The following is a 19,329-nucleotide window of genomic DNA, read 5'->3' as shown; positions in this document are numbered from 1 at the left end:
GCGCCCGCTCGAATAAAGGTTGCGGGTGTACCTGGACATGCCACGTACTAGTACCGGTACGCCATGGGCAAGTACATGTACATCATCGGCGAACATGGACGGGCGCTTGTTCCTGGACATTGTGCTGGAATGCAAACTGACATGAGTGCCGTCGACGGGAGCCTCGGCACTCGGTGCCATCGCCCTGGCCGCTCACCACCACGAAATTATCGAGAACACAATGGCAAGCGCATGCCCTGCCGTCGAAGAGACGACTCCTCGTCAACCTAGACGACGGACTGGCGAAATGTCCAGCGCAGAGAGGTTAATGGCCTCCAAGCAGAGCCCCACCACTAGCTATGCGGGCAGGGATGTTCCCTGGTCAGGGCGACCTACCAGCGTCCAGCACGCCAGAGTCGCCTCGGCTCGGTGGAGGCTTCGAGCTCCCGTTGCCCCCAGCCACCGCTGTTGTTTGGCCCCCCTTGGAGGTACTTGCTTGCCGCTGGTTCCCCTCACCGGCAATGATGTACCCCGTACCGTAGCTCGACTTCGGGATGCCTACCGACCTGCTTGAATGCACTGTGCTGTAGCTTGGTGGTGGTACGACGTAGGCAGAGCCCCAAAATCATAACAAGTACGCCCGTCATCCTGCAGCTGCCCTCTACCCAAGTCTCCCCAACCGCTCGCCTGCGTCGTCCGTGGAAGCAGCCAGCACCTGCGCCGATGCAAACAAGGCCACGGCACTCACGATGCGAGAATCCCGCCGCCGGAGCCCGGAAAACTCCAGGAGGCCGAGGCGCGAGAGCAGACGAGGCTCGGGTGAGCGCTTGACGAACCTGCCGCCGATGCCGATGCCTGTGTCCCCAGGCGCTTACACGAATTCGCACACCGACACCTACGCCAGCACCAACCTCCCACCATCACCACTTCCTCCGCCACCGACGTCGACGTCGACGATGACGATGACGGCGACAACGGCGACGGGCGCGATGCCCCACGGTCAGGACCGACGCCAGAGACATTCCTCTCCGCCACGTCAGAGTCGCCGTCAGCGGCCCCGTGCCCCCTCCAGCGTCCACTCGTCCTCGAGCTCCATCTCGTCGTCGTTTCTCGACATATCACGACACTACCCCCACACGAGCCGTTTCGGCGGCCTCTTCACCGCCTTCTTCCGCGCCCCATCCGAGAGGTCGAGACGAAGCCGTCGCAGGAGCGCCGGTCCGAGAAAGCGCCGCATTCTGTACTTTGGCAACTCGTCTTCGTCGTCGGTCAACTCCGACCTCGCCTACGGAAACGGGTACATTGCGAACCCCAAGAGCGCCCGCAACCGCAGCCCCAGACGCTCGGCCGCCGGCGCCTCCAACGTCGCCGCGGCCGCCTCCTCCGCCGGCTCGACCCAATACTACCAGCAGCAGCCGCAGCAGCCGTTCTGGGGGGCGGCTGATGACTTCAACCGCAGCGGCACACGCAAGGCTCAGACCGATGAGGAGATTCTGGAAATCGGCCGCCAGCTGCAGGATTTCGCCCGCAAGCAGAATGAACACGACCTCAGAACCGCCAGCCGGGCTCGGCCGGCTGCTGGCCTCATGGCTGCCGGCGCCGCCGCAGCAGTAGTCCGTGACGGACAAAGGAGGAAGCGTCATGGAGCCTCCAGCCGCGGCATCGGAAGCTCGAGACCACACACCGGCTCTTCTGCCGACGAGTCGGACTGGGAGTCGGCCTCGGAGGACGAGTCGAGCGACGACGCCGACTCGGAACTCGCGTACGGCTCGGTTGTGTCGCACCCAATTCGACCAGCCGCTCCATCCGCCATGGCCTCCGGCCTCGCCGGGCCGTCCACGAGTAGCAGGCAGAGCTCCATGGTAGACCCCCGCCTGTTCGGTCCCGTGAACTCGCTGCGTGGGCTGGTGACCCCCCAACCCTTCGGACCCGACGGCACTGCCGTTCCCTCTGGCCAGCATGAGAGTTTCAACAGACTTCGACGCGCCGACACGGATCCCGTTCGCGCGACCTCTACCAAGAAGGACTACTCCTCCCAGACGCGTCATGCACGAAATTTCAACGCCACCACGGCACCGACAACCTCTACGCCACGGGACCTGCCCTATCGTCCCCGTGCCGAACCGCTTCCTCTTCAGCAGCCGGTGCCGCTAACCCCGGTGTCGCCCAGCCTCTACGAGACTGGGAAGCTCGAAGGCGTGAGCGGAGGAGAGACCCGAGACGCCCGCCCGCTGTCCGGAGACAAGAACGCCAACGAGGTTTCGTTTGCTGGCATTGCCGCCGCCGCCGCCACCGCCGCCGCTCTGGCTTTCGATCGGCGGCAGCGCCGAGATGGTCGGAGGGCCAGCCGCAAAGCGATTGATACGGATGGCAGAGCGAGTGAGAAACGACGAAGCAGCCACGGTCGTGATGATGAGAAGCGAGACCATGACCGCCGTGCGGATGACAAGGACTCGAACCGCTGGCGCAGGGAGTCGGATGCGCAAAAGGAGAAGCGCATGTCCAAGCCAGACTCGTATGCTCCCGGGAACGCCGACGACGGGGACCGCAAGTGGACTTCACGCTCCGAATGCCAAGACGACGCCCGGACGTGGCGTGAGACTGCCGTGGACGCGTACCAGGAACCCGGCCGTAGCGGTCGTGATATTCTACGAGAACTTCATGATGCTGGAGCCGGAAAGGTAAAGTTTGTCTGCCCTGCGATGGAGAATTCACCAACTAATTCCCGCCCCGTTTGACTAGGTCGACGAAGATGCCGCCCTGAAAGCCCAATTCGCTCCCGAGCGCCCCTTGACGCCGACTATTATTACGGTGGAGCGAGAGCCCGTCTTCGATGACATGCCTGTACGGCCGGCGAAGCCTGCGATGCGGCAAAGCCGCATGGATTCGTTCGAGATCGACGGCATGCCGGAAAACGCAAAGAGCCCTCGAGGTGCGGATTCACATGCTGCGCCCCGCCGGCGTTACAGCTACGAGGAGGAGGAGCATGAGGCCAAGGGCCTTTATGACGAGATCAGGCAGTCGACCATCCCCGTCGGGGTAGCGGCAGTCGCATCTGCCATCGCCGTCGAGGCAGCTCGGTCCCGCGAGCGGCGTCGTGATCAGTACTCAGACGACGGCTCCCGCGAGCACTACGAGAGCGTGGATGTCGTTCAGGAGGAAGCGAACCGCCGTTTCCGCGAGGCCGCCATTGCTCGAAAGATCGCCGAGGATGAGGTGCGCTCTCGGAGCCATTCGCCCGATCGATCCGTCCTCGACAAGTACTCCGGGGATGACGCAACCAACGAAAGCGCAATCGTTACACCCCCAGAGTACGAGGATAGCCACAAAGGGAGGAAGAGCCGCTACGATGCGCCAGACGCTGACGTCCGCATTGATAACAAAATTTACCCCCAGGAAATCCCCCGATTCCGCGCCACTGGCAGTGGCGGGGATGCCTCGTTCTCATCCCGAGATCCATCCTGTGAGAGGGAAAGGCCTTTGCTGAACCTCGTGTTTCCCACACCGATATCTAGTCGACATACCACGCCGAGTCCCGAAAACCTACACCGCGGTGATGGCAAGGATGGCGCAGGAGATCGTCGTGAATCCTCTTCCCGCCAGTTCGAGCCTGCCAAAGATGTTCACGTGGCCGAGGGAGAACCCCAGGGTGACCAAGTGCAGTCCGGTGTCGCCAAGTCAGTAACATGGGGCGAGAACTCGACCAAAACGTTTGCAGTCATGACACCTGAGCCCAGTCCTGATTTTCGACCATCATGGGAGCAATCCGAGGACGTGGAGCGGCCGCACCTTGACGAGACGAACAAAAGGGGCACGGACATGATTGAAAGAGCCCATGGCACAACCAGCATCGAACCGGCCAACGAGCCCGAGGAAGACTGGTCTCCCAAGGCTAAACCTCCCGCGTTTGATACCACAAGCCCCGACCAGCCGTTTGAGCATGTGTCAAGTGCTGTGCCACCGATCCCTGGCCCGAAACCTTCTGGCTCTTTGCCGAACAAGATGCCCGGGGCCTTTGCCGATGATATCGAGTTTGCGGCAACCCTCGCCGCCGGACTGCAGGACACTGGCTTTGACCCTAACATCGTCATCGACGACCCTGCCTACCGGAGACGCGGTTCTCCTCCAGGAGAGAGCGGACCAACCGGGGACAGTTGGAGCCGCGAGGAGGCCAGGCCTGTCGCAGCCGAGAGCGCGAGGGGTGTCCCCGTCGACAGTTCCACCATGCCCGAGCTGGGGTGCGTAATCGCTGAACCTGGGACGGCTTGGGATACCCCGATTGTGCGTACGGAGGAACCGGATGTTCCGGCGAAGCTCAGCAAGAAGGAGAAAAAGAAGCTGGAGAAGCTGAAGCGACAATCCGCAGAATTGCCCGAACCAGGGCCTCTCGAGTCGGAGACTCCCCCCTCCGAGAGCACGACCGGACCCCTCCGAGGTCTCAGCAAGAAAGAGCAACGCAGGCGTGAAAAGGAATTAAGGACGCTGGCTCTTCTGCAGGGCGACGAGGTAGCCGGCAATGCCGAAATCGAGCCCCTAGAAGCTCACGTTGTTGGTGACGACCAGTGGGAGGAAAGCGGACGATCAAAATCCAAGAAGAACAGGAAAAGCAGAGACCTTGAGGAAGACGCACCCTCAAAGGTTTCTGTTCCTGTCGATGAATTTGACGACCTGCAGTCCCTCAGAAAGTCCGAGCCCGACGACGAATGGATGGGCTCCAAGAAGTCCAAAAAGAAGTCCAAGAGGAGCACCGATTTGTATGAGTCCGGTTCCCGTGCACCGTTTGACGGGTCCACCAGCAGCCGAAGTAGCAAGTCGAAACGGAGCGGTGCCATGGACGACGACAACGACGATGAAGTGGATGCCATTAAGAGTGGCCCCCCGGATCGTGCCCTGCCTGCGCCGTTTGAGGACAGGGACGTGAGTTCGGTTGTGTCGGAATCTCGCGCAGAGGTCCAGAAACGGGGTAAGCGAGAGAAAAGGAGGTCGTCGCAGTACGAAGATGACGACGCCAAATCTGTAGCTTCGGCCCCAGGTTCGTCGTACAAAGTCGAGGACGAGCAATGGAAGAAACGTGATGGCAAGAAACCATCCCGAAAAAATGATCATGATGATGCTGGATCTGTTCCTTTAGCACCGAGCCCGTCCCGCCGCGGCAAAGATGAGGACGAAGGGATGTCCTCACGATACGACGATGACAGCAGGTCTATTGCTTCAGCGCCCGGCTCGTCTCGCCAGAGCAACGGCGCCGAGGAAAAGGGATCCACAGGAATTTTCTCGAGCCTCCTCAAATTAGGCGGCAAAGATGAAAAGAAGGAGTCTTTTTTAGATAATGCCGGCACCCCTGGCGCGGGTGTCGGCTTTGCGACTGTCGCCGCCGCCGCCATTCTTACGGCCAGTCGCTCCAATGCCGCCGATGACTCCTCGGAAAAGGAGCACAACTTCCCAGATGACGCCGAAGCAGTGCAGGAAACCGGCGTTATTGATCCTGAGGTTGCCGCTAGAGCAATCAAGCCAGCCATTGATCCCCAGTATGGCGATCTCCTTCCGCTCCCCCCCAGCGAGCCAGCGAGCCCAAAACCCACACCCGAAGAGCTGCCAAGCCTCCCAAGCAGCCGACCAGATACGCCTCCGGATGAGCGCAACCTGAAGCGCGACTATGAGACCCGTCGCCGACGCAGCATTCAGGAAACCCCAATCAAGTCTCCTAGCAGCACAGCCATCCCCATATCCCTGCGAATAGGCCAGAGGGGAGGTCCCGCCACCCCTATGTCCGCTTCGTTGAGATCCCCAATGGGATCTCCCATGGGCACCCCGGACTCCGCCTCTCGCCGACAGGCTCGCATCTCTTGGGATAGCAGCCGAGAGATCAAGCCCTTGTACCTCCTGGAGCATGCGAGGCACAAATCTGCCGACAACGTCCCCCATGGCCCTAGTCTTCCCGAGCTCCCACTAAGCGAGCCATCAGACCGGGACTCACCCGCACCAAGGTGTGAGGATCCGGAGGCTAGCGGCGATAATGTGCATCAGAGCATCGGTGACGATGACATCGCTGACGTGGGATTTCGAATTGATACGAACTTGGCACAGACAGCACTTGACCGCGACCTTGCGGGATCACAGGAGACGACGCCCAGGGCTGGGGTGAAGCCTGAAACTCCAGGCCAGTTCCCGCTCGAGAATGAAGAGAGTCAGTCGAGCAATTATGCTGAACCTGATCCCATTGAGTCGATGTCCAAGGATAGAAGCTCGTACTTGCTTCTTTCCACGCCGTCATCGGTCGGATCCATGAGAGTCACCGATGACGAAGGCCTCGCCCAAAATCCCTGGGAATCATCCCCCTCGAAGCTTGGCAAGAGTACCGCATTGCACGACATTCTCGAAGACTTGCCATCGGCGGACGAGCACTTTTCTGATGCCCGGGAAGCATCGCCAGAGGACGTATTTGAGGAGGCCCGAGATTTTCATGATGCACCAGCCTCGCAGGTGCTTCCTTGGATGGACTCTCTCAACCAAGAGGCAGGACCAGAGCCAACGAGATCTGCGGCTACCGAAACAGTGGACCCCGACGGATGGAGAAGCATGACAAGAAGGGAGAAGAAAGGGAAGGCAAAGAAGGCTCTCCAGAGCAGGGAAATGAACTTGGCCGATGATACCGTGGCTGATGATTCTGGAACAGCAACCAACATTGCTGGAGACATGCCAACAGTCGATCATTGCACTATTCAACCAGAGCTGCCTCAGGATGCTTTCAAGTCACAAAAGAAGGGCAAGAAGGGCAAGAAGGGCAAGAACAAACAATACTCCTGGGACGACGATCTTGGAGACAAGCCTGCTGAGGAATCTCCCAAGCCGGATAATATCGACACGGCCGACATGTTAGTGGCCCATGATGATCCACTTTCTAAAGGGCACGAAGCCATACGCTCGACAGGAGATGAAGATGCACCACCACGGGCACTTCACGATGACGATGTGCCTAGAGATGATAGTGTGACATTAGATGGCCCTACTTATGAGGTCGACACGGCTGTCGCCGCAGACTCTGCAATACCGTCGACGTCTGAACGCGCTCCTCAACCGTCTGTGGAGGCCGATTTTTGGGAGAACACTAGCAAGAAGGGGAAGAAAAGGAAGAACAAGAAGCCCAAGGAGGTTGCACTTTGGGATGAAAACCCTGCTCACGAAATACCTTCCCCAGTCGTCCTGCCCCAAGTACAGCCAGACTCCAATCCCAATCTTGCGAATGCTGCCCAGGTCGGCCAGAAGGACATATCAGAGCTCGAAAATGACCGTATCACCAGTCCGCAGGAAGAAACCGTCAAGGCCGAGACGGCAGCCACTGTTGAATCCTCGCTGGCCACTGAAGCCAACGCTGACGATTCGTGGTCCACTCCTACCGCTTCAAAAATGAGCAAAAAGGCGAAAAAGAAGAAAGATAAGCAACAAGTTTTCTTAGCCTGGGGTGAAACAGTGATGCCCGAGAGTGTACCTCAGACACTCGTCGCAATTCCCGCAGGAACAGCAGCCGACGTCGGCTCGGCGGAGGCTGTCGGACCCGTTGAGGTTCCCAATCCTGGCATACCAAAACCCGAAGCCGACGCAAACATTACCTCTGCTGAACACGCTGACGAGGCGGCCCCCAAGGACGTAAAATTCATTCCTGCCACTTCGAAGAAGGACAAGAGAAAGAAGAAGAACACGAAGGATGTCGCGTCATCGGATGAGCCCCAGGTGCCTGAGGTACCGACAGACACCACCATGGATGTGGACACCATGAACGACCACGTTGATATTGCCCTTCATGAACCTTCTGCAGTCCGAGAAGCTGAGGCTGAAGCTCCTCCGAATGAATCGAGCGTTTCCATCCTTGCCAGCGAGCCAACCGCCGATGATCCTGAAGATATGCGGCCTATGCCCACCTTTTCTAAGAAAGACAAGAAGAAAAAGCGGAAAAGTCTTCTTCCCGATGAACCGATGCTGGTGGAAAATGAAACAGAAATACCCACCAATGCAGAGGAGCTCCAGGCAGAGGTAAAAATGGAGTCGGAACTTGCAGAATCTCAGCCATTCAGCGAAGGTCACGCCTCAAAGCCAGAGCCCATTCCGGCGGAACCCGTATATGTCCCCGTCTCCAAAGGCAGCAAGAAGAAGAAGAAGGACAAGCGGAAATCTGTGCAATGGGAGCCAGACGTGCCGGAGAATATCAGCGTTCCTGAACATGATTCCGCCGAGCCAGCTCATCACATTACAGTTGAAGAACCTGCCCTTCAAAGTCCCGAAGAAGTCTTTGCCGAGCCAGAGTCTGTCAGCGTTGTTCCAGAGGTGACAGCTTCTGATGAAAAATCACCCGATTGTTCTCATCCAAGTTTGTGTTCCACTGCTGGGCTGGTGGCCCCGGAATCCCTGATTTTGGCCAGTTTGAGCCAAGAATATGACAACAAACCTTCTTCTGAAGATGTCAGAAAAGTCGTTGTTGACGAGCCACCCTCCCTGGAACAATGCCACTCAGAACCCCTTTTCTCTCAGGGCGAGGAACCAGTTGAGCCTACACAGGAGACCTACAGTCTTGAGCCAACGCAAGCTGATGATCATTATTTCGAAAGAAACGAGGGTACAGTTATGCCTACTTCTGAACCGGTTTTCGATCAATCTTCTGTCGTTTTCAAGGCGAAGGGCAAAAAGAGCAAAAAGAAGAAACAATCAACTGCCTGGGATTCTATTGAAAACGAATTGACCCCAAAGTTGGAGGCTGATTTACAACTCCCCACCGAAACATCGGCAGCTGAAGCAGGGATAGGGGAACCGGAAGCAGTGACTGAGGTAATTGCCTATGAAGAAGAACCTCAGGTCGCGACAGTAGAGGAACCGCGAGAGACGTTGGCAGAGGACGAATGGGCTATGCCAACCAGCGGCAAAAAGCCCAAGAAGAACAAGAAAAAGGGCAGCAAGTCCACATCAATCGTCGACATAACACCTGTTTCTGAAGTCACTTCCGATACGATTGAGACTATCGTGATGACAGAGGAACCGGCCATCGTCGCGGAACGTTCCAAAAACCCTGCGGTTGATCAACTGGACCCAGAACCAAGCGCAGCTGAAGACTGGCCGCAGGTGACAAGCAAAAAAGGCAAGAAGAAGAAGCGTCAAAGTCAGCTGCTCAGCATCTTAGATGATGAACCTTCAATCGTTACTGTCCTGGCTGAAACTCCGAAATCGATAGAGGTTCCCGAAACCGCAGTCAATGCCGACGCGGAGTTTGATGTTCCGAAGAAGGCCAAAAAGTCCAAGAAAAAGGACATGATAACCCTTTCCTGGGATTCTCGTGAGGTGCAGCCGGACGTTGACTCGAAGTCCTCGCCCGCTCAACCGGGGCCTGCCTCTCAAGAGTGTGTGAGGGTGGCCGAGCTTGATGCCCAACCACCGGATTGCGACGCTTTTCTGGTCGAGGATGACCGAGCCTCGATCGCCGTCTCTGGAGCTGAGCGGGTTAGTGACTCGACAAAAGATGCGCCTGAATCTCCACCTGAAAGGACAGCTTTGGAAACTTCTTTGCCGGATTCAACAGTAACAAAAGCCCCTCCCGTCAAGGAACACGACCATGACTTCTCGAAAATGGATTTGCAGAAGATGGAAGCAAAGCAATCTAAAAATGAGGAGGTCATGAGACTGGACTCTGCCGACCGCTCAAACATCAACTCCGATACGGATTTGTTTCTTGAAAAGGTGACCTTTGAGCCCTTCGACAGTGCCGTTGAGCATACTCCAGAAGTGGGCGAAGCAGTAAAAATATCCACTTCAGTAGAAGAACCTGCAGTATCGAAGAGAAGAGAACCAGCTCAGTCAAAAGAGGCCTTAGAGCAGCCGCCAGAGGCAAGTCTCCATACCGAGTGGGGTGGGTTCAGTCTCAAGCCGTCCAAGAAGGATAAGAAGAAAAAAAAGGCTAAAGATGTCGAGTCTACGATTCTACAGAAATCCAAAATGATGAGCCCCCCGGAAGAGGAGCTGCAGAAACTGGATTCTCTCGTGGACCGGCTAGAATCCCAGGAGACTGGCCCTCTGATTGAGCAGGAAAGTACTCTTGAACCAGAAACCACAATACAGACTACGAGCCCAGGAGAATATGCGACTTGCAATGAGCCCGAGGCGAAGGCTGAGGAAGAATGGGGATTAGGCTTGTCAAAAAAGGAGAAGAAAAAGCTGAAGAAGAAGAAAATTGCACTTGAATCTGTGTCAGTTGAAAGCGCATCTCCAGAAGATTTGGACATGGGAAAATTGGGCCAGCAAGGTAACCTTGCTGTCGACACAGAGGCTTCTATTGAGAATTCCAGTGATCCTCGACAAGTTTGCACCACAGTCGAGGTTGAACAAGAGGTTCCTTGCGACGTCACTGGTGCTGAGGATTTCAAGGAAGACTTGGGAAATATCGAAACCCCCTCCCAAAAGGCAGAGAAAGGCGCAGATTCGGATTCAACGGATTTCCAGAATGTCTTGACTTCGCGAGTGACGAACACAGCGGTGCAGATTACCGCCGATGAAGCTGAGCAGCCAACCACCGAAAGCCAGCCTGCGGCAACCAACACTCAGGTCCAGGATGATGAATGGTCTACAGCCTCCAAGAAAACCAAAAAGGGCAAAAAAAACCGGCGAAGCCAAGTCGAGGCACCTTCATCGAAGCAGCCAGTAGCCGAGAGCTTGAGCGCACAATCTCCTGAGAATTCTCATACCTTTGCAATAGCAGACTCCATGGCAGATTCACCAATCCCCAATCAGCAGGTTCCTGAGCTGACTGTGGCTGTGGAAAAGACTCAGGTCTCATCTGATGAACAAGAGACCAGCGGTATTGGCCTGGATGCCGATACTCCAGGTGATGCCATTTGCTACGAGCCTGAGGCAACAGAGCTACAATCTTCGGGCCAGGCAGAGTCTACGATGCTTGGGACGCTGCCTGCTCCTGGACTGCAAAGTCTCAACACTGCTGGCCCTGACGAAGCTTGGGAGGGCATTCCAAGAAAACTGTCCAAGAAGGAGAAGAAACACAGGTCACAAACAAGCCAGATCGAGAGCATTGTTGAGTCTACCTCGGAAATACCAAACGAGGATCCTGCGCTTTGTCCCGAATCGATTGACGTTGAAGCATCTGGAGTCCCTGCAGGTGAGCAAGGGATGACGGCGTCCACCGAGGATGTCGCTCACGAGTCGTCGGAGTGGATTTCTTCAAGTAAATCAAAGAAAGGCAAAAAGGGAAAGAGACTCGCCTTGGCAGCAGCTGGGGTAGCAACAGCTACTATTGTTGCCGACGTTTTAAACAAATGCGTTGAGGAGGAGGCTGTATTGCCAAAGGTCGATGATGCGCTTTCGAGGACCGAGCCTCTGGGCGCATGGGCCGATGAGATGGACAACGTTCAACCGATAATCCAGGCTGAACCATCCACTGCGGAACAAAACACCCTGCGGGAGGACGATGGAGTTGGCTTCGAGATTCCTCCAAAGAAAGCGAAGAAAGGCAAGAAAGGACGAGCGAGTCTAAGCCCTGCCGAATTGAGTTCAGAGAAAACGGCCATCTTGTCGGGCCCAGAGCGAACTTCCGAAGTGGCAATTCCAGAAACCGAACAACCAGGGCTTGGCGGTGAAAATGTACCCTGTGATGTGGATGCTACTGGGCAGGGGAGCACGTCACAAAATCTTGGAGGTTTCACAACAGTCGAAGCAGACTCCGAGTGGGCCATGCCGGTGAAGAAAAAGGGAAAGAAAGGCAGGAAGGGCAAGGGTGGCAGCTTGGGGATGCCGGCCGATGACGCAGATGTGCCCTCACAGGCAGAGACAATTGCACCTGCGACAGAAGATGCGATGCCCTGTGCCGATGATATTATCGAGAATACCCCTACCCAGAATCAGCCGGAGCCGATTGACGACAGTGGGACTTGGAGAATCGTTGCGAATGACACTGATGAGGGCGAAGCTGGTGGCATGGGCCGCGGAGACACCACCTCAGCAGACGATTCCAAACCCTTTGAGCCTGAGCCAGTCACGACGCCCAAAGATGTCGCAGAGACACCTATGTCTGAGCCAATCACCGAGCCCGCTCATGAACAGCCTATACCCTTGGACATGCAAACCGAGGACGCTCCTATGGACAACGACTGGGGACTTGCAGTAAAAACCAAGGGCAAAAAGAACAAGAAGGGCAAGCAAGGAAGCAATGTCGTCGCGCCGGCCAATGATGACGAAACGACAACTCATACCATGCCGATAGAGTCCACAACAAATGATATCGAGGAACAGCTGCCGGCCGACTTAACTACTGAGATAATTGTTGAACAGAAGGCATCCTTGGATATGCGGGCTGAAGACGCTCCCATGGATGACAACTGGGGTGTCTCGGTAAAAACAAAGGGCAAGAAAAACAAGAAGAGCAAGCAAGGCAGAGGTATCATCACACAGGCCAATAAAGATGAGACGGTTGCCGAGCCTGCGCCAACAGAGCTAAAAGAGTCCACGGAGGACATCGAGAAGCCGCCCAACATGGAGCCAAACTCTGAGATCGTCGTTGAAGAGCCCGCAGAAAATGCCGAGAAACAGCCTCCCGTGGAGCCTCTGGTTGAAACCGTTGTTCTAGAGTCCACAGACGATACCAAGAGACAGGCGCCTATGGAGCCAACCGCGAAAACGGTTGCTTCAGAGCCCACAGAGGATGCCACAAAACACGACCTCCTGGTCCCAATCTTCGAAACCCTTGTCGAACAAGATTCTTCAAACATTGACGACTCCCAGGTGCCACCTCAAGCCGAAGCCGCCGTTGCTGATGATGATTGGGCACTTCCTACCAAGAAGAAAGGCAAGCGAACTACAAAAAAGGACAACACCAGAAGTAGCACGATGACGCCTGGGCTGGATGACAAGTCCACTTCTATCGAAAGTCCGTCCCCAGAAGTGACAGATCGATCTTTGTCGGCTCCCGAGACTGTTGGGCCCGCCGATGTTGAAAATCTCGTTGAATCGAATGCCCAACAGCCAACACCTCCGAACGATATTCAAGATGAATGGTCCATGCCCGTGAAGAGGAAGAGCAGCAAGAAGAAAAAGGGTGGCAAAAGCGTACGATTGTCCTTTGCGGCGGAGCCCGCTGCGGCCCTGGATGAGACCATTCCGCCGGAGGTGTCTCGCTCGATGGAGAATGTACCCGGAGATTCTGCTGGCGAGTCAGGTGGCGCCAAGTCCGATGCGCAGACGGTCGTTCATGACGATCAACCGCAATACGCTGGAGACGCAATCAGTGTGAACCCTTGGTGCGATGTCATCACCGCGTCCAAGTCTAGAGAGCCAGAAGAACCAATTACGTCGGACGAAACCCTGGTCCCGATTGAGGTCAACCCGGTCGACGCCCACCTTGCTTCAACCCAAGCAATGGATATAGGTTCTTTTGAAAACGACTCTTCCCAGAGAGAAATGATAGCTGTGGAACAGCAGGAGGTTGCTGAAACCGTACCCGTGGCCAAGAATGCATGGACATCTCATATTGCGTCTGAAGGCGGCACGGTGGACGATTTCGCAGCGGGCGAGGTTGAGACGGAGCCCCCACCGACTGCAAAACCAACAGGCTACACAGACAGGAATTTCGACGAGGCTTGCAACGTTGAATCCGGATCTCTCGCCAACACGGTTCCGAGCTCAAGCGCGGAAGGGCCTGCCAACCCGGGGGCGGACGCGTTTGATGATGTTTGGGAGAGCGACCCCAGGCTGCCTGGAAACAGCACTAGGGTTCCCGATATGAGCACTATCGCTGAAAAAGAGATTGCCCTGGAAATTTCGGTGGATGAGCTGCTCAGCAAAGACCCTCCTGAAGAGCCCGATGCGGGCAGCAGCAAGAGTTTCACAGCCATCAGTGGCGCCGCTGGTGGAATAGGGCCGCTTGTGGAAAAGTTTGGAGGCGGAAAGAAAAAGAAAAAGAGCAAGCAAAAGAAGATTGTGGACAAGAGACAAGCGCGAGAAGACGACATATTTGACGACCCGGAATTATGGGAGAGCGCAGATAAAAAGAGCTTGCGGACGGCACCCTGCGACGACTGCGACGACGGCATGGCTGGCGCCGTTAGCAGCGAGGAGCCGAGAAAGGCGGCGAAGGACCCGGTTACGACGGTTGAGGAAACCTCTGCAGAGAAGGCTGCGCTGGAAATGGGTGAATGGACGGCCCTCGCGACGGCGCCGCCTGCCGGTCTGCTCCGCCGAAGTCCCGATGCCGAGGAACCGATGGGTGGGCTCTTGAAGGAGCTGAGCAGGGCGTCGCCCGGCCTGAGCGAGTACAAGAGGTCACCGTCGCGTGCGCTACCGGTAGTTCAGGAGGTGCCCGAGGCAGAGGCGGAAGCGGTCAAGCCCAGCTTTGGGACGATGGCCGAGGTCAAACGTGACAGCGGGTTTGCGGCCGAGCCGGCGAGCCCGCAGCTGGGTACGGGCAACTTGTTGAGTGAGGGACAGCAGCGAGACAGCGGCATCCACACGGACGACTGGCCCGAAGAGATGGACATGACGCGCACGCCGGAGCCGGCGAAGACGAAGGGGAGGGAGGTGCGGTCATCGCCTTTCGGGACGCCGGTGCTACGGGAGGGAACTCCGGTGCTGCGGGAGCCGGCAGCGGCAGAGGCGACGCCCGAACCGGAGAAGAAGAAGTCGACGAAAGGCAGGAAGCAAAAGGACTATGGCGAGCTCGGCGGCCGCGTGACGGAAGCGACGGGTGCCACGGCGGTGCGTGGAGGGGCAGAGAGGGAAGCCGATTCCGGCGCCGATTCGATGGCGGGGCCGCGCCGTTCCGCGTCCAACACCAGCCTCCCGCTGTCCCGTCATCGGACGCCTGAGCCACAGCGATTTGAGGCGGAGGCTCCAGGCATCACCCGGGCGACGTCGACCCCCGCACTGACCCCCACACCCCCACTTCGGCGGGTGGACAAACGTATGAGCGGTGACCTGCGAGCTTTACGTCAACAAAGCGGCAGCAAAAGTCCGACCCCAGCCGGCGTCGCATTCACCACAACCGCGCAGGAGGCGGACAAAGTTGAGGAGAAGCAGGATCCCGGGGCCAACGAGCTACCGCCTGTCGCGAACGAGAGCCGTGTCCGGTCCACGCAGGTCCCGGCCGTCGATGACGGCGACATGACCGACGTCTTCAACGGCTACGGCGAGGGTCGCATCGGCTCGCCGAGGTCGCCGACGAGGCCTCACAGCATGCGGCGCCGCCAGAGCATGCAGGTTCTCGAGCTCGAGTCCCGCGTCGATCAGCTGCTCGTCGAGAACCGATTGCTGATGGAGGCACGCGCGCAGGCCGAGCAGAACCTCGGCCAGAGCCATCGCGCCGCCTCGGCCCTCTCGGAGCGCGACGCCGAGATCGAGACGCTCCGCCAGTCGCTCCAGTTCCTCCAGAACGAGGTCCACCGCCTCGCCGAGGTCAACGAGGGCCTCGCCAGCGCCAACGCCGAGCTGGCCTCCAAGGACACGGTCCGCCACGCCGACCTCGAGCTGAGCCACGCGACCGTCACCCGCGAGTTCGAGGAGGCCCGCGGCCTGCACACCCAAACCCTGCAGGAGAAGGAGGCGGAGATTGCCGACCTGCGCGCCCAGCTCGAGGAGGCGAAGGAGCAGATTCGCGAGATGCAGCGCAAGATCCTCGAGGACAAGGCCGGCGACGAGGGCTTCCTCGTCATCCGCGACGAGGACCACTTCGACACGCGCTGCCAGCAGCTCTGCTCCCACATCCAGCAGTGGGTCCTGCGCTTCTCCAAGTTTTCCGACATGCGCGCCTGCCGCCTCACGAGCGAGATCAACGACGAGAAGACCATCGACCGGCTCGACAACGCCGTCCTCGACGGCTCCGACGTCGATTCCTACCTCAACGACCGCGTCAAGCGCCGCGACATATTCATGTCCATGACCATGACCATGATGTGGGAGTTCGTCTTCACCCGCTACCTCTTCGGCATGGATCGGGAGCAGCGCCAGAAGCTGAAGTCGCTCGAGAAGCTTCTGACCGAAGTCGGGCCCGACGTCGCCGTCCGTAAGTGGCGCGCCGTCACCCTCACCCTCCTGTCCCGGAGGGAGAGCTTCAAGGAGCAGCGCGACCTCGACACCGAAGCCGTCGTCCAGGCCATCCTCCAGACCCTGTGCAAGATTCTCCCGCCGCCGAGCAACCTGGAGGATCAGATCCAGTCCCAGCTGCGCCGGGTCATGCAGGAGGCTGTTGATCTCTCCATCGAGATGCGCACGCAGCGCGCCGAGTACATGATGCTGCCCCCCCTGCAGCCTGAGTACGATGCCGACGGCGAGCTCGCGGCGACCGTCCAGTTTGACGCGTCGATGATGAGCGAACGAAGCGGCAAGGTGTCCGCCACAAATGAAGAACTGGAGGCCCAGGGGGCCGTTGTGCGCATCGTGCTCTTCCCCTTGGTCATCAAGCGGGGAGACGATGGCGGCCACGGAGACGAAAAGATTGTCGTGTGCCCGGCGCAGGTGCTTATCGCGCGCGACAACGGCAACCGACACATGACTCCATCCAGCGACGTCGGCGGTGCATCGCTCGGGGCGCCGAGCCGTGTCAGCGTCGTGACGGAAGCCATGTGGCCGCCCGACAACGCCGAGCAACGGGAGGGGGCCTTCTAGAGTCACCGGCAGGAGGGAGGAAGCATAGCGACATACGAGAGGCTTGAACATACGATGAGCAAAAATAGCAAAAAAAAGGGGGAGCGTTCCGCACATACGTATGCCTTTGTGTATAGGAAAGCGTGGAAGGATGTGAGAACTGGTTCGAGAATGTGAACGGGGTCCCGATTTCCTTCAGGGGGGTTACGACTTGCTGCGCTCTCCTTCCAGCCACGAGAAACGGCTTACATGGACGATGCTTTTGTTTTTTATTTCCCTCAGTATAGGTTGATCTTGGCAGTATATTTATGCTATGTCTGATTTTCGAGAGTCTATGATAGGAATCGGTCTCGTATAGATTTCTATCGTCAAATTTCAAGAAGCGACTCTGCGATGACCATCCGGATACGTAGGCGTGTCTGGCTGTGCAATGTCCATCCGCCTAGACGCAATAAGGAAGAACCTTGACGTGCCAAGTATTGTCGCGTCCATCACCGACCATCATCGACTTCCTGGGGTATCTTTGTCCCAACGCCTACTGGGCATATGCAGCTGCTCGATAGCTGTGTCACGAGGAACTGCCCCGGCCTTGATTTATTGTCCATCTCCACCCCTTTAGAGCGCTGGCCGTACTGTCTGCGGCATCGGGGCCGTGGGTGCGCTCGACCATATTGACGAGCCACTCCATGCGTGTTGCGCGGCCTCTCTCGCCCCTCTCAAGGTCGCGGGTGACGATGGCCGCGACGTTGGCCAGCATCTGCGACGTCACGCCGTTGGTGAGGGACCGCTGGTAGGCGACGCATCGCTCTAAATGTCGCAGCGCCTGGCGGTCATTGAGATGTGACGCCTCACCGAACCACCTGCCCATCTTATCCAGCAGTTGCGCCTTGGCTTCAGCCTCCGCAGCAACTGCTTCCGGGCTTGCGCTTCTGCCAACGTGGAAACTCAGGTTGAGCAGGTCCCAAATCCTGGGGTGCTCAAAGGCCGGATCTTTGATCATGGATTGGACATGGCGGGTCCAAAACGTCCAATTCCATCGGGCCAACATCTTTCGGGATCCATCCTTGGCCATGACGAGGTCGTAGAGCTGAAGCGCCTGATAATGGTTGTTGCATGCTGCCGCCGTTGCTTGCAGAGCGTCGACGCGGAAACGACGGAGCGGCAGGGATAGCACACTTTGCATTACCGTCTCAAACTTTCCGATGCCGGTGAGGCAGGTGCAAAGTTCTCGCAGGCCCTCTTCGCGCTTTGCCGAGGCCAACAGGTCCAGAAGCAGGTCGGTCCAACGATGGCCCATCGACAGGTAGTCGTTTTCCATCAGAACTTTCGCCTTGCCTCGCTCTATCGCCCCCGTGGCAGCCAGACGCGCCGACAAGAGCTGCCAAAGCTGCATCGTGTTCAGCCCAAGGCCCGGTCTCTGAGCAGCGCGATATGTGTCGAGAAAGTCCTTGGTCGTGGCATGGGCGTCGTATGCTTGAATAAGAAGCCAAGAAAAGCGCAACCTCCGAGACGATTCCGACTCCCAAGCTTGCTCCGATAAAAACTGTCTTATGCTGTCGTTCAAGCTCAGTCGTTGTACGGCGGTAAGGCTTTGCAGCGCCTGGCCGAACTTGGCTGCTCGGGCCGACCAGTGCAAGAACAAGTTGTGACGGCTCGCCTGGGCAACCAGAAACGAGCGGGTCAGTTCTGCTAAGCTGTGGGATGGGATCTGCGATCGCAGCACAGCTGGCATCACATCCATCAATCTCCAAAATAGCTGCATGTCGTGATTTCCCCCGTCGGTGCGGCAGATATGTTCTGCAAAGGCCAGCCAGAGATCCCGAGAAAGAATTTCGCCATGCTGTCTGGTCACATTGTCCATAGCTGACAGGACGGAGCGTCGAATCATGGCTGTCATCTTGTTTGCGGTTGAAGCATGGGGAATTCGGCTTTTTGATGGCAAGTCGAGGGGATCCAACGCGGCAACGAGCCCTTCGAGACACATGTCGCCACGCTCTATTCGTCTTCGTAACGATCTCCGGCACGTCCTGCACAAACGAAAGAGAGTCTCCTCATCGATGTTTTCTGATCCACAGATGCTCGCCCGAAGCTTCGCGATCTCCCTCGGGAGATGGTAATGCAGCCTTGCATTCACCGGGTCGGCGTCCGATATCGACCCGTGCTTTGCTACATCATCGACGGCCAGAGCCTCCATGGTGACGGCATCTGCCGTCGTATTTATGCTGGCTGGAGGCGGGTTGCCTAGCTTGCGCGCCATGGAGCCATCTAGCCAGTTGACCAAGTTATCGAAGAGTGCCGATACGCCAACCTGTTGCTTCCTTTGCCTTCGGTACGCCGGGGCGGTCGGTGCTTCCCATTGAAGAATTGTCGACGACGGAACATCGAATTGCCAGATGGGAGGGAAAGCGGACGAGGTCGGCATGAGGCCTGTCATGTGCCGCTTGCTCCCACGTCGACGACTCTCGAAGGGACCAGCATGGGAATTGAGGGACCTGCGGGGCGGGATAATGGCGCGTTGATGGAGCTCAGTGGCCTGGAGAAATGATTCGGTGATCCTGAAGCTGGCGGGCGAGGCGGCGAGCGGCCGGAGAGTGGTGCGTCGGCATTGTGCCGGCGGCAGCAGAGCCATGGATGGCCGTCGAGGGCTATGCTATCTGTATTTCGGCCGTCGATTGATTCATGACGGGACAGGACGCGGCTGAGAATCGGCTAGGCGCAGAGTTGTTG

The 19,329-nt window shown here is 57.6% G+C and overlaps 2 protein-coding genes across 2 annotated transcripts; one reads left to right on the top strand and one right to left on the bottom strand.

Annotated features, from left to right (window-relative positions):
- Window positions 1–728: 728 nt before the first annotated feature.
- Window positions 729–16,623, top strand: DCS_07538 (uncharacterized protein; the record flags this gene model as incomplete). The annotated part of the gene is made up of 2 exons (XM_040804823.1): window positions 729–2,660; window positions 2,722–16,623. 2 exons carry the CDS (start codon window positions 729–731, stop codon window positions 16,621–16,623), a joined length of 15,834 nt encoding a protein of 5,277 aa, XP_040654927.1.
- A 547-nt stretch (window positions 16,624–17,170) lies between these two features.
- DCS_07537 (uncharacterized protein) lies at window positions 17,171–19,231 on the bottom strand (the record flags this gene model as incomplete). The annotated part of the gene is made up of 1 exon (XM_040804822.1): window positions 17,171–19,231. The coding sequence occupies one exon, from the start codon at window positions 19,229–19,231 to the stop codon at window positions 17,171–17,173; it is 2,061 nt and encodes a 686-aa protein (XP_040654926.1).
- Window positions 19,232–19,329: the final 98 nt, after the last annotated feature.

Source organism: Drechmeria coniospora, chromosome 03 (genome assembly GCF_001625195.1).
Source record: "Drechmeria coniospora strain ARSEF 6962 chromosome 03, whole genome shotgun sequence".
Lineage (NCBI taxonomy): Eukaryota > Fungi > Ascomycota > Sordariomycetes > Hypocreales > Ophiocordycipitaceae > Drechmeria > Drechmeria coniospora.
Note: the sequence above shows the minus strand (reverse complement) of the source record. Positions and strands in the feature narration are given on the sequence as shown.